At 56.6% G+C, this 14,826-nt stretch overlaps 1 protein-coding gene across 3 annotated transcripts in view; it reads left to right on the top strand.

Moving 5' to 3' along the window:
• TMCO3 (transmembrane and coiled-coil domains 3) overlaps nucleotides 1-9,006 on the top strand; it is a 28,529-nt gene extending 19,523 nt beyond the window's left edge. For 2 of the 3 annotated variants that reach the window (XM_040991109.1, XM_040991108.1), the window contains 5 exons: nucleotides 1,389-1,584; nucleotides 5,062-5,212; nucleotides 6,469-6,548; nucleotides 7,489-7,638; nucleotides 8,334-9,006. In XM_040991109.1, the coding sequence (XP_040847043.1) occupies nucleotides 1,389-1,584; nucleotides 5,062-5,212; nucleotides 6,469-6,548; nucleotides 7,489-7,638; nucleotides 8,334-8,447 (691 nt within the window). In that variant the 3' untranslated portion in view covers nucleotides 8,448-9,006. Of the gene's footprint in view, nucleotides 1-1,388; nucleotides 1,585-5,061; nucleotides 5,213-6,468; nucleotides 6,549-7,488; nucleotides 7,639-8,333 lie in introns of those variants that run through there. The other variant, XM_040991110.1, reaches the window with a different exon arrangement.
• The last annotated feature ends 5,820 nt before the right edge of the window (nucleotides 9,007-14,826 follow it).

The following is a 14,826-nucleotide window of genomic DNA, read 5'->3' as shown; positions in this document are numbered from 1 at the left end:
GACGGACTCACATCTGAGGGGAGATGGGACATGTGCATCTGAGGGGAGACGGACTCACACCTGAGGGGAGTGACTAGATGAAGTACCAGAAAGATACCTTCCCACTGGAAGGTGTGTGGTCAAATCTCTTCCTGTGATTACTGCTGACTATCCTGGGCTCATGGCTACCTGCCCTCCTTCCCACCCCATGACCAACACTACACAAAGCCTGGCATGCAGCCCAGTGGCCAGTAGTGTCTCCTGTGCTCAGGGGCCCTTGCTGAACCCTTGGAGTAGTCGAATCTCATATGAAAAGAGGTCCATTGGTTATCAGGCATTTGAAATGAGAAGTTAAGATGGCACACACCTGCACTGTCAAGGAAATTAGAGGTGCCTTGGGGGCCTGCTGTGTCAAGCCCCAGGTCCAGGCAGGAAACAGTACAGCTGCCAATTCTGCTCTCCACCCATTCTCCTGAGTCTCCCTGGCTGCCAGTACAGTTCCCGCAGTCTCCTGGGGCCTGTGGGGACCCAAGGCAAGTGTCTGGAACTGCCATATATATGTGTGGGATATCAGAGGCAGAAGGAGGCAAGGGACTTGGAAATCAGGATTAGCCTGTGTGGTGGGCAGCTGTGTTCAGACACCATGGCATCCTAAGACATGTATGTGAAAACCATGTCCCCATGACCTGCTGGATGTAACCTTGGGGTTCTGGCCTGGGGTCATCCTTGGCAGGCAGCATGCTGTGCCTGCCCTGGTCCCTAACCAGGCTCTCAGCAGGTGGCCCTCTGCACAGTGCAGGCTGCAGGGCGGCCCAGCTCCTGTGGAGGACAGTTCTGACTTTCTGAGAGTTGCAGGCAGCATGCTCTAACTTCCTAGTCTCTGACCAGGCTCTCAGCAGGTGGCCCTCTACACAGTGCAGGCTGCGGGGTGGCCCAGCCCCATGAAGGACAGCTCTGACTTTCTGAGTTGCAGGTTTTATTTCACTGTTTTAAAGGTGTTCTTGGGGCCTGGTGTAAGCCTAGTGGCAAAAGTCCTCACCTTATATGTGCCAGGATCCCATATGGGTGGCAGTTCATGTCTCAGCTGTTCTACTTCCCATCTAGTTCCTTGCCTGTGGCCTGGGAAAGCAGTAGAGGACGGCCCAAAGCCTTGGGACCCTGCACCCACATGGGAGACCTGGAAGAAGCTCCTGGCTCCTGGCTTTGGATTGGCCGTTCTGGTCACTTGGGGAATGAACCAGGCGATAGAATATATTTCTGCCTGTCTCTCCTTCCCTCTGTACATCTGCCTTTCCTATAAAACGAAATACATTTTTTAAATGATCGTGTGTGCCCTGGGAGATTTGTTTGGTGGCTTGGGCTTTGGGAGAGCATTATGGACTGTGTGATGGTCTCATCTCCCCTCCTAGCATCATCATGGAGATGCTGCGTGTCCTGCTTCTCATGGGGCAGACCCTCTTCTCGCTGGCCGCTGTCTTCCTTCTGTGTCTCCTTGTGAAGACGTACCTCATGGGCCCGTACTACCGGAAGCTGCATGCAGAGGGCAAAGGCAACAAGGAGATTCTCATCCTGGGCATATCTGCCTTCATCTTCCTGATGCTGACGGTAATCCAGTGCCCATTCTCTCTGGTGCCCACTGGATCCATTCCCTGGGAAGATGTCTTGCTGGGTTAACATAGGTAACCTCCTGATAGGTCTGACTGCCACTCTCACACACTCTGTGAGCCTGTGAAGAGCCAGGAGAGCCCATGTCCATGTGTTTCTCCATCCCACCTTGCCTTGCACTGACTGAGCCTGGAGGGACACCAGTGTTGACAGGAGCAAGGGCAGGTTGATTGCCTCCCTGGGTCTTGCTGAAGAGGCTCATTTTGGACAGTTAGGGTTCTTCTGTAAGATGTGGGAACCACGCCTGAACACCCACATGCTGTCAGAGTGACAGCAGCATCACCATCTCAGTGGTCAGCACTTAAAGTGAGAGAGGTGTGCTGGTATCAACAGCCACCTGAGGCTCTAGGGCGGCCCTGAGCTGTGCCACCTTTGAGCCGGGCCTTGCAACATGCATTGGCCACTCAGAAGAGGGCCAGATGGGGTAGCTGGGTCCTTAGCATCCATGTGGTAGTTTCAGGAGGGAGACCTATAGGGGCCACTGGGTTATGGGCATCTGTGTTGTCAGCTTAGGAGGGCAGATCACCCATTTATACAGGGCCCTGCTGGCTGCTCAGTAGGATACCATGAATCCCTCATACACTTGTGTGTGAGCCTGTGGTTGTTTTGGAGTAAGTTGCAGCTCTGAGCAGAAATTACGTTCCTTCTGGGTTTTGTCCTCTTGAGGAAAGAACAGGACCCTCACCTCCCACAGGCTAGGACCCTCACCTCCCCACTACCTCCTCTGATGATCTTCTCCATGTTGGGGACAGGGCTTCTCCACATCCCACCCTGTTATGTCCACTCCAGAATCATTCTGACAGGCACATCAGCTTCCTGGAGCCCTCCCGCACCATGAAAAGGTTGACCCTGTTCACCTCGGGCCTAGGCATCTTCTGATGTGGCAGAGTCACAAACAGGTGCCTTGTCCGGTGCCAGCTCTGCTTGTCACACTGTGTGCCACACGTAGGCTACAGGTTACCCTCCTGCTGTCAGTTCAGGCTGTGAACTTGCACTGGCCTCCCAGTGTCTGTGGGGTCCTAGACGCTGGGGGTACACCCACTTAGGTCCCAGCAAACTTGCTCTTCCCTGTCCCACCCTCAGCCGCTGCACCAGTTTGCTCCCCTGTGTGGTGAGAGAAGGCAGATGTCCATCATCCCTCATTATCCCTCATTGTGATTTTAGCTGTCATCAGGGGTGGTGGGACCCTGGCCCTTCAGTCATGTGCACTGTCAGGACATTTGAGTGGACATGTGCCAATGCACAGTACTGGTAGAGGACTTCTGGTTGTATTCTTTTTTTTTTTTTTTTAAGATGTGTGTTTTTATTGAAAAGATAGGTTTGCAGAGAGAGATTTTCCATCTACTGATTCACTCCCCAAAAAGCCACAGCAGCCAAAGCTGAGCTGATCCAAAGCCAGGAGCCAGGAGCTTCTTTCAGGTCTCCCTCATGGGTGCAGGGCCTTGGGCCATCCTCTGCTGCTTCCCCAGGCCACAGGCAGGGAGCTGGATGGGGAGTGGAGCAGCCAGGACAGATGCCCATATGGGCTCCTAATGCTTGAGGGGGAGGACCACACCGGGGCTCTGGCTGTTGTGTTCTTATGTTCTTATAGCCACAGCTGGTCAGGGTTATTGTCTATAGAGAGTAAGGCCCACAGCAGTTGTCCTGTCAAAGCGTGCTCATGATCTTGGGTTTCCAGAGTGCCATGGGGCGTCCACTCTCAGTATGCCTCCCCGACCCCAGCATCCTGTGACCCTGCGTTTGCCATGTGCCCTGTTGACTGCCAAGGGCAGCACCCTGGACCCAGGGCCTGTTGTGGTGCCCTTATCCCCTCCTGCAGTAGGGTTGGCATCTCCCAAACGGTGGTGCTTCTGCTTTGGCCTTGCTTTCACACTCAGTAGAGTGTTTTTTACAGATGTTCTTAAGCTTGGCATGACCTGGTTCTCAGGAGTTTTCATGGTGGTGGGTGCTGTTACATTCTGTGTGAGGGTCCCCGAGTTGCCCCTGGGGCAGGAAGCTGCCATGTCCTCAGCTAGGGGCCTCCGTGTAGCATTGAACTCTGGGGATGGCCATCAGTCTTCTCGCCTGCGTTTCCACATGCCTCTTGCCTCTGTCTGCATCTCAGAATCCAAAGAGCTGGACTTGCCTCTGGGTATTTGTGAGTGGCTGTGCAGGTGTGTGTGTGTGTGCTGTTTCAGGTGTGTGTGAGTGGCTGTGCAGGTGTGTGAGGCTGTGCAGGTGTGTGTGTGTGTGCCATTTCAGGTGTGTGTGAGGCTGTGCAGGTGTGTGAGTGGCTGTGCAGGTGTGTGTGAGGCTGTGCAGGTGTGTGAGTGGCTGTGTAGGTGTGTATGAACCTGTGCAGGTGTGTATGAGTGGCTGTGCAGGTGTGTGTGTGTGTGTGCCATTTCAGGTGTGTGTGTGTGGCTGTGCAGGTGTGTGTGAGTGGTGTGTAGGTGTGTGTGAGGCTGTGCAGGTGTGTGTGAGTGGCTGTGCCTGTAGGTGTGTGTGAGTGGTGTGTAGGTGTGTGTGAGTGGCTGTGCAGGTGTGTGTGAGTGGCTGTGCAGGTGTGTGTTAGGGTGTTCAGGTGTGTGTGTGTGCTGTTTCAGGTGTGTGTGTGGCTAGGCAGGTGTGTGTGAGGGTGTTCAGGTATGTGTGTGTGCTGTTTCAGGTGTGGTTGAGTGTCTGTAGGTGTGTGTGAGTGGCTGTGCCTGTAGGTGTGTGTGAGGGTGTTCAGGTGTGTGTGTGTGCTGTTTCAGGCGTGTGTGAGGCTGTGTAGGTGTGTGTGAGGCTGTGCAGGTGTGTGTGAGTGGCTGTAGGTGTGTGTGAGTGGCTGTGCAGGTGTGAGTGGCTGTGCAGGTATGTGTGCTATGTCAGCACTGTGTGCATGTGGTATGTGGCATGTGTGGTGGGTGTGTGATGAGTGTGAAGTTCCTGGTTCTCACCTCTCACACTATCCCACAGCCTGACGTCATGACGGAGTTCATGGCCTTTGCACCCAGCGTGCCAGTCATGACATTTCAGGAACTGGGTCGCACCAACCATGTGGCTGCCGCAGGTATTTGTGGTGAACCAGTAGACAGAAAGTCTGTCTCCCTCTGCCTTTTAAATAAGATGAAAACAAGTCTATTTTCGAATTAGCCTCTTGTGGATTTGTGCCCACCACTGGGTCTGCTTGCTGCCTCATAGGGAGTCACCTTTGAATGTCACCCTCAGGCTGCCCATGGAGTTGAGATAAGGAAAAGGTCTTATACACACAGTCATAGTTATGAAAAATGCTGGTAGGTTCTCAGGGCTTGGACACAGCCTAGCCGAGAGATCATCTCAGGGATTTTGAGATCCAGTAGATTGAGCTGGCATTGTCCTGGGCCACTCAGCAGAGGCCCCATGCCAGTCGTGCTTGGGGCCCTGACGTGGGGCACCGTATGTCCTTGTGCTCAGGTCACCGAGCTGCTGGATGTTTCCATGGAGCTGGGCTGCTTCCTGGCTGGGGCCCTGATTTCCTCACAGGGCCACGTGGCCACCGAGGAGACTGCCGCATACATGGAGCCGATTCGCGACTTCCTGGCCATCATCTTCTTCGCCTCGATAGGTAAATTTCTTGTGTGTGGCCACATACCGTGATGCCCCAGTGTTTCCAACTTTGCCATCCTCTTCGTATGTATGACTGATGTGGGTACCTTCTGTGTCCTGGGTAAGCCCTGAGCATGCCCCTCTCACTGCCTCCTCCCTGTCTGTGCCTCCCCTGGGCCTCTGCCTTCTCTGTGCCACAACAGTATTGAGATCAGGCCAATTAATGACCCAGTGTGGAGTCTCACAGTGAGGTGGGAGTTAAAAATGACTAGGCTGGACAAGGAGGCCACATCCGAGCCAGGGTGGACTGACCGATAGGTCCCTCCTGTCAGGTGCAGCAGGATTAGATCCACTCCTGGGACATACGTGTGACCACAGGGTAGATGCCCCTTGCCCATGTGGAGAAATTTCCCTGGGTCGGGATAGAAGGTTCGATCTGTAGTGTGCCTATGAGTGAAGCACAAGTGGCATGCTGGTGTCCCAGTCAAGTCCAGCAGCCTCTGTCCTGTGGCTGCTCCCATTCATCCAGTGTCCTGGGCCGTCACTTATCCACCATCACTTATCCAGTGTCCTGGGCTCTGTGCATCCAGTGTCCTGGGCCTTCCCCCGTCCAGCATTCTGGGCCCTCACTCATCCAGTGTCCTGGGCTCTCATTCATCCAGTGTCCTGGGCTGTCACTTATCCACCGTCACTTATCCAGTGTCCTGGGCTCTGTGCATCCAGTGTCCTGGGCCCTCACTCACCCAGCATCCTGGGCCCCCGTGCATCTAGTGTCCTAGGCACTAGTGTCTAGTGTCCCATTCATCCAGTGTCCTGGGCCCTCCCCCGTCCAGCATTCTGGGCCCTCACTGATCCAGTGTCCTGGGCTCTCATTCATCCAGTGTCCTGAGTCCTGTCCAGCATTCTGGGCTCTCACTTATCCAGTGTCCTGGACCCATCCAGCATCCTGGGTCCTGTCCATCCAGCGTCCTATGCTCTGCCCATCCAGTGCCCTGGGCTCTCATTCATCTGTGTCCTGGGCCCCGCCCATCCAGTGTCCTGGCCCCGTCCAGCATCCTGGCCCTTACCCGTCCAGCAGGCAGGGTAGTTTCATACAGGAGAGCCAGGCTGGCCAACAGCCTCCTCCCAGAGCCACCCTGTGGTGTCCATGTACCTTTGCCAACGCCTCCCAGCATCGGGCTGCAGCCAAGCCCCAGTGCTGGAGCTCGCTGAGCTGCTGGCCAAGCATGTGACAGAAGCGGGGGAGCTGGCGTTGACTACCCTGTGTCCCACCAGGGCTCCATGTGTTCCCCACATTCGTGGTCTACGAGCTTGCTGTGCTGGCATTCCTCACACTCTCCGTGGTGGCCATGAAGGTACGCTGTCCAAGTCACTGGCCACTTCCTAGAGGGGACCCTGAAAGACTGCTAGGCCTGAAGGGTAGCCCATGCTACCCCACCGTCATATGTCCGCGTGGGGGCAGGGCCAAGGTGGTCAATCTGGGACCTCGGGGTTGGGGTGTTTGTCCCAGAGGGTTCTAGCAGTTGGGAAATGAGACACTGTGGCTGGCAGATGCACATGCCCGCGCTGCAGCCAGGGCTGACTCCAGTACTAGCTGCCCCAACCACAGGGCATTGAGTTTTTATATTAATAGAAGCTGCAGAGGAGAGCATCTCTGATGCTCTGGGTCACTGTAGCTGACTTGTCACTCTCCAACTTCCTGAGGAGCCTGTCTGCACGGAAGGGCCCGGCCCCCATCACTGCCTCTCAGCCCTCCCCTCCCACCCTGTGCAGGGAAGGGCCCAACTCCCGGTGCTGTGGCCCGCCCCTTGGCCCTGCCCTCCCACCTTAGGCAGGGAAGGGCCCAACTCCCGGTGCTGTGGCTCGCCCCTCGGCCTGCCCTCCCATCCTGTGCAGGGAGGGGCCTGGCCCCCATCACTCCCCCTCGGCCCTCCCCTCCCACCCTGTGCAGGGAAGGGCCCAACTCCCAGTGCTGTGGCTTGCCCCTCAGCCCTGCCCTCCCACCTTATGCAGGGAAGGGCCCGGCCCCCACCACTGCCCCTCGGCCTGCCCTCCCACCCTGTGCAGGGAAGGGCCCAGCCCCCATCACTGCCCCACGGGCTGCCCTCCCACCTTATGCAGGGAAGGGCCCAGCCCCCATCACTGCCCCACGGGCTGCCCTCCCACCTTATGCAGGGAAGGGCCCAGCCCCCATCACTGCTCCACAGGCTGCCCTCCCACCCTGTGAATTTGCCTTTTGGTACCCTCAGTGAGCCAGGGTGGGTGCCCTGTGGTAACAGCTCACACCTCTTGCAGTTTGTCCTGGCGGCATTGGTCCTGACCCTCATCCTGCCCAGGAGCAGCCAGTACATTAAGTGGATTGTGTCTGCAGGGCTGGCTCAGGTCAGCGAGTTCTCCTTCGTCCTGGGGAGCCGAGCCCGGAGAGCTGGCATCATCTCCCGGGAGGTGAGTGTCCACTTGCTGGCCAGAGCATGCTCCTCCTCTGAGTCGGGGTACCATGCACTGGTAGCTGGCTCAGGTCATGGTGGGCCTGAGGCTGTGGGCAGGAAGTGGAATCCTTCAGGACAAAGTTGGTGCTGGTTTGAGCCATTAACCATCACCTGCGGCAGCAGTTAACATTCCCTGTGAGGAGGTAAAACCTTTCTGTGAGCCCCACGAGTGGCTACCTGCTTCCCCATGGTGGCGTGGGCCCACAGTGGAGGCCACTATGCACTCCCTCACCCTGATGGACCAGGCAGCACTGTGGCAATGTGCAGAGGTAACAGCAGTGGAGTGGGTGTCGGGGGTACCAACCTATCCTGGTCCCAATTGACCACGGCCCAGGGAGTCAGAGTGGCCAATCAAATAGTCGGCCACCCAAAGACAGCTATCAGGCTAGCCCACTCTAGGCTTTGACCTGATCCACCAGAACTGACAACAAATCCCAATGACCTCAGAGCCCCTCAACAGTGGCTGAACCTGGTTGTAACATGAGATGTGATTTGCAGCTGAGCCTCCTTACACTCCTGACCACACAGGGCCATGTCCCTGTATAGGTGAGCCACTGTGTACATGGCCATGGGACATGTGTACCTGTTACAGACACACACATACAGGAGTCCCTCCTCACCCTGTGACCTCTCCGTGTTTACCTGTTACAGGTGTACCTCCTTATCCTGAGTGTGACCACGCTTAGCCTCTTACTGGCCCCAGTGCTGTGGAGAGTTGCCCTTTTGAAGTGTGTGCCCCGGCCAGAACGACGGTCAAGTCTGTGAGGTCACCCACTGGACAGACCACCTGTACAGCTGCCCCTGCCCGGGTCCTGCTCTGGCTGCACTGCCCTGGAGTGGGGGCTCGGTGGTATCTAGGGTGACCCCGACGGTGGATGGCAGCTCTTGCTGCTGCTTTCCAAGCTTTTGCCCGAGACTGAGCATGGAAGGGGCCCCAATCAGCCTGGCCGTGGCCGAGTGTGGCAGGGTCCTGGTCAGCCTGGCTGTGACTGAGCGTGGCAGGGTCCCAGTCAGCCTGGCCTTGTTGCCAGGATGTGCCTTTTCGCAGAAACTGCAATTATCTTCCTCTCGTTCATTCACTGGTTTTATTTTTTTATGTCTGTCCGTTTTTTGGTGAAGAGAGCTAGTTGGCTTTTTAATGTATTGTGTATCTGTAGAGCCGCAGCCTTTATCCAGTACTTGTTATTTAACATCTCTGTGACTCGGAGTCTTAAGACTTCTGTATTTACTTGAAGGAGCTGTGAATTTGCTTTTGTTCCTGAAATCCTGTGTCTGCCTTTTATTATCACTGTGTTTCAGTAAAATGCTTTCCAGGCCGTGTGAACTGCCAGTTTCCACTCAGCCAGGCAGTTATGGTGCCTACAATCCCTGCCAGAGGCCCAGGGTCCCAGTTCTGGGTCCAGCTTCATGCTAACAGGGACCCGTCCCTGAGGCTTTGTCAGCTCATGGGAACCGAGACTGCGTTCCTGCTCCCAGCCCGGTCACAGCCAGGGCCATGGGGCATAGCGTGTAGCCCCTCCATGTGTGTGTTTTTCAGTAAAGACCAGCCGTCATGAGGGTGTAACTCGCTCAAGGCTCAACGACTGGTTCTCATGACAACACACGGTTCACCCCACTGTCCTCAAGGCAAGCGGGTACAGTACTGTCGGAGGACACTTGCACCCCATCTTAGGGTGTTCAGCAAGCATGTCATGGTTTCCGTGTGAGAGCCCACAGACCAGGACTCTCCATGCGGCTGTTGTCAAGGCTGCAGGAAGGGTAGGCAGGAGCAACACCTGCTGGCCCTTGACCCCTCCTGCATGTGGTGCTAGGATTACAGCCTGGGGTCGGCAGGGAGAACCAGCTCGGATCAGAGCACATGCTGGCTTCTGATTTCACATCTGTGCTCTTGACCTGATGACGCAGTTTGCGTTGAGTGTGTCCCACGTAGCAGGTGCTTCCCAGTGTGCCACTGGGGCTGTCCGTGTGGGCCACATGTAAGCTGTGCCCTGCTGGGCCAGCAGGTGGCAGGCCTCCAGCCTCCAGGGAGAATGTCCAGGCCAGGACTCTGGAATCTGCTGCCCAGCCCCTGGCTGTACCATTTGCTTCTCATTGTACCCCTGAGGTGGAAGCCCCAAGCCTGGGGGCCAGGGTGAGGAACAGCACCCCACCCATGGTCACATCTGGGGTCCTGTAGGTCAAGTGACCACTTGTCAAAGTTGTAACCTCTTACCAGGACCTGGGGTGGTGTTGAGTAACCCACCCCTCCTAGGCTCCTAGGCATCCAGGCAGTGGGGAGAGAGCTCCTTTCCCGCCCAGACCACTCCCCTGAACACAGCCCATGCCTGTGCTTGTCACCTTTAGACAAACTTCACACACACAAAAATCGAGAATTTAAAAACTTGAGAGGAAAATGCTGGACAGATCAGATGGAAAATGGGCCCAAGACCCAGGAGACATCTTCAACAGAGAAGACCTGGGGGGGTGGGGCAGGAAGTGCAAAATCTGCTGTTGGCCAGCAGATGGCTGCCCCTCATACATACCACACATGTGCCACTCCCGAGTGCCAAGTACCACACACACAACATACCATATACACACCACATGCCACGCATGTACCACATTTCACACACACCACTGGTGTCACTTAAGAGAGTGACATGTGCCATTAACAGACCATTCCATATGCACATACCACATTTCACACATACATGTCACTCATGAATGCCATGTGCCACACAGACCACACCATACATACCACATCTCACACACGCGTATCGTTAATGAATCATGTGCCACACACATACCACATCACAGATCACATCTCATACACACGTGTCACTCATGAATGCCATGTGCCACATACACACCACATGCCATGCCACCCCCAGGAGAAGCCTGGAGGTGCCCTGCATGATATGGGAACAGGGGGCCACACCTGGCGTCTGGGAGAGACAGACACAGCCAGGGTCCTGGGCAGTGAGCCGCTCTGTGGTGTCTGCCATTGTCTGTCCACACCCACAGGGTGCACCCCTGAGAGCCAGCCTGACAGCTGTGCCTCCAGGCAGGCAGGGATCCCAAGGATCCAGCCCATTGCCGCTGTTCATCTTAAGCTGCTCTAACACATAGTCTGTTTTTACTTTAAGGGTAAGTTTTCTAAAGATTTATTTATTTGAAAGGCAGAGTTAGAGGCAGAGAGAAAAAGAGAAAGATCTTCCATCTGCTGGCTCACTCCCCAAATGGCAGCCACGGCCAGAGCTGAGCTGATTCAAAGCCAGGAGCCTCTTTTGGACCTTCCATGTGGGTGAGGGTCCCAAGGACTTCAGCCATTCTCCACTGCTTTCCCAGGCCTCACACAGGGAGCTGTATGGGAAATGGAGTAGCAAGGAGTTGAACTGGTGCCCATATAGGATGGCAGTACTTCAGGCAGAGGATTAGCCTATTATGGCACGTTGTTGGTCCCTAAAAGAATGTTGTTGTTGTTTTTTTTAAATTATTTTTTGGTCAATTTCCAGGGTGGAAAAATTCTACGATTTTGATAGCACCAAGTGTAGATCAATTACCCAGTCTGTTGGTTTACTCCATGAAGTCCTGAGGCGTGCAGGGCTGGCCCAGGCCGGAGCTAGGAACTTGGAGCTCCATCTGGTCCTTGCAGGGGTGGGGTGAGTTCTCACATGCCGCCCGGGGAAGCAGGTGTCAGAACTCAGACAGCTAAGCCTTGGACTCGCTGTGGAGTGTTTGGATGGAACTTCTGAGTATGAGAACAAATTCCCAACTCAGTCCCTGTATTCCAATAGTCAGCATCCCAATTCTGCTCCCCCAACTCCCCAGCACCACATCATGGTGCCTGGCCAAGCAGCAGATTCTCCCTCTGGTATCAGAAACAACAGTGTGTCCCCGTGCCCCCCATTCTCCAGGAAGCTTTTAGAAAGCTGCTTCATTGCTGTGCAATTCCCATAGCACACATTGTTCCCAACAACGCAGGTAACAGAAGTTGCAACTTTGTACAAGTCAGCAGGGCTAAAGGCTGTGCCCAAGTGTGGCCAAATCCCACAGGCTCCAGCTGCTCCGTGGCATGTCTCTCACATGCAGGCTTCCAGGATCCTGTCAGAATCCATTCCCTCCATCTGTCTCATGTGTAAACCACATTTGTTCACCTGGCATTTGTTTCCTTTCCTCCCTTTGTCTGCCACGACTCATGCCACAGTGAGACTCATGCTACAGTGAATGTAGACCAGCGACGCAAGCGCATGTGTGTGGTGCTGTGTGACTCTGCTGGTCTCACACTGAGCTGCCCCTGCGTGCCTGGAATCGGCCTCAGTCAGCTGTGCCATGTCAGGGATGAGAAGTCTCTGCAGGGACCCAAACCAACAGGTAACTGAACTCAGAACAGAAGCTCTGAGGGCACTGAAAGCAACAAGGGAGACAGGATTTGCCCCTCTCAAGCCACAGAGAGCAAACAAGTGCTGCCCAGTGGGGAACCTGTGTCAGCAACACTTGCCCTCAGAAGTGGGGCGGGTTGAGCACAGGCAGATGCACTGTCCCTGCCCGCCAATGCAGAGATACCAAGGGGGGCCCTCCAGGCTGGCCAAATGGACGCCAGGTGATGATACACGAGCAATGTCCAGCAGACCTGGGTACTGTGGGAATTGCAAAGCCAGAGTCCCACATGTTCCCACAGGTCCATGCCCATGTGATCAAAACTACAAATGATTATCGATCCACAGTTTCAGGAAAAGACAGTGCATAGAGAGGTGAATGAAGGGGCCAGGTCTGCATTTAGCCACAGCCTGCCACGACAGCATCCCATATGGCCACCAGTTCAAGTCCCGACTGCTCTACTTCCGATCCCACTCCCTGCTTATGGCCTGTAAAGGCAGAGGAGGATGACTTGGGTACCTAGGACCCTGCACCCCTATGGGAGACCCAGAAGAAACTCTCGACTCTTGGCATCAGACCAGCTCAGCTCTAGCCACTGTGGCCTTTTGGGGTGTGAACAATGTCCACAAAGCAGACGTGGACAGCTCCGTGGCCACGAGAGGAGCTATCCCAGGACCCTCAAAGTTGCAGAGGCCCTGGAAAAACCCCTCCACCTGTGCCTGCTGAGGCCCCTGCTGTCCACTGTGCAATCAGTATGGTCCACTTCCCAACACTGCTGCTGGGGGAATAGCAAGTTCTATCCTGGCACTTGGGGCCGGTCAGGGGTTTCTGGGAGTACTCCACCTTGGGCTGGGGCCTCCACAGATGCTGAAGCTGGCATCTGCCCATCCCAGCTGCTCCCTACACACCTGGGCCCAGGCTGCCGCACCTGGGCTACAACATGGCATAGGTGTGCATGTAAGGAGCCTACCTCAAGCCGACCAAGAGCCTTGCTTAGTGTCAGTCCACCCATGGGCAGGCCACGGGCTCTGAGGCCAACACAGCTGGGGCGGCGGGTCTCAGGGACTGTGCCAGTCCACCCATGGGCAGGCCACAGGCCGTGAGGCTAACACAGCTGGGGTGGTGGGTCTCAGGGACTGTGCCAGTCCACCCATGGGCAGGCCACAGGCCGTGAGGCTAACACAGCTGGGGTGGTGGGTCTCAGGGACTGTGCCAATCTACCCATGGGTGGGCTACAGGTTCCAAGGCTAACACATGTGGGGCTGGGTGGGTGGCAGACAATAACAGCAGCCCTGGAAGGGTCTAGCAGGTGTGGACTTCCAGGTAGCTGTATTTCGGCTGTGTCATCCATGGCAGAAGGGTGGCTGGCATCTGACAAGGATCCCAGCCCCAATTATGGCTCCATCCCAACCTTCCCAGCCCCAAATACTCCTTTCCTGAGGTCAGTGTACAATGAGGGGACCTCATGTGCACCTATGTCCTGTGTGGAGTCCACTTGCTGGTCTGGCACACTGGGGCTGGGACAGCCACCCACTTGAGAAAGGGGCCATGATTTCCTGAGCAGTAGGTCAAGTTTAAGAGGCTGTGTGGATGGTGTCCCCCAGCAGCAGACCAGGGCACCCCCACAACCACAGTGTTCAGGGGCTCCTCTGTCCCTATTACAGCAGGCAGCGGGGAGATGAAGGGGGAGAACCTGCTGGTTCACTCCCCAGATTCGCAGGTGGCCAGGCTGCAGCCCTTGAGGGTGGCCAAAGCCCTCAACACTGCCTCCCAGGTCACACCAGCAGAAAGCTGCAGCCAGGATGGCCAGTGTGAGCACGAGGTTGGAGTCCACTGCACAGGTGCTCATGCCATATGCAAAAGACAGGAGGGTCAGAGGCTTGCCCTGACAGTGAGACAGGTTTGAGAGTCACAGGGCCGCATTGCAAACCACACAGCATGCTGAGAGAACCGCGTCTCTCAGAATGAGGGGGAGCAAGTGAATGGAACGTCCATCTGCTGGTCCACTCCATCATGGCCACACCAGCCAGGGTTGGGCCAGACCAAAACCAGGTGCGGGAATCCATTCCAGGTTTCCCATTTGGGCAACAGGGACCCCAGCACTGAGCTGTTGCTTGCTGCCTCCCAGGGTGGATCAGAGGCGGAGCTGGGCTCTCCCACAGGACAGGGGATGCGGGGAGGGCAGGTGGCCTAGCGGACTCGCGATGCACACCACCTGCTGTGGATGCACACATATATCCCCAGCTATCTCAGGGCCATGAGCGCACACGTGTGTACTCAGCTGCCCCAGCGCCGTGCACACTGTCTTCTGTGCCTCCCTCCCGGCAGGTGCAGCCGAGGCTCCCCCCATCCCCGCATGCACACCCATGACCCACTTCCAGCTAGCCCCTCCACACTACCCCATCTGCTCCGCGTGCGCACACGCGCGCGCGCGTGCGTGCGCACACGCGGCCCCCTCGGCTCCGCGCGCGCATCCCGCCGGCGGCCGTGCACGCGCAGGCTCGGCCACGCGCGCACGCACTCCCCTCCCCCAGGGCGGCCCGGGCGGAGGAGGAGGAGGAGGGCGCCGAGGAGGAGGAGGGCGCCGAAGGCGCGAAAATGCGCGCAGGCGCGCTGCGCGGAGCGGGCCCGCCGCCGCCCACGTCACCGCGCCGCGCGCACGTCACGCCGGCCCGACGCTCGGCCAGGGTGAGCCCCGCGTCCCGGCGCCGCTGGCCAGGGCAGGGACCCCGCCAGGGCCGGGAGCGCCTCCCGGCCGCCCGCCCGCGCCCAGCGGCCCCGTCCC

This window comes from Ochotona curzoniae, unplaced genomic scaffold, assembly GCF_017591425.1.
Source record: "Ochotona curzoniae isolate NIBS_2020 unplaced genomic scaffold, NIBS_Ocur_1.0 contig_64, whole genome shotgun sequence".
Taxonomy (NCBI): domain Eukaryota; kingdom Metazoa; phylum Chordata; class Mammalia; order Lagomorpha; family Ochotonidae; genus Ochotona; species Ochotona curzoniae.
The sequence above is the reverse complement of the archived record's forward strand: the minus strand, read 5'-3'. Positions and strand labels throughout refer to the sequence as shown.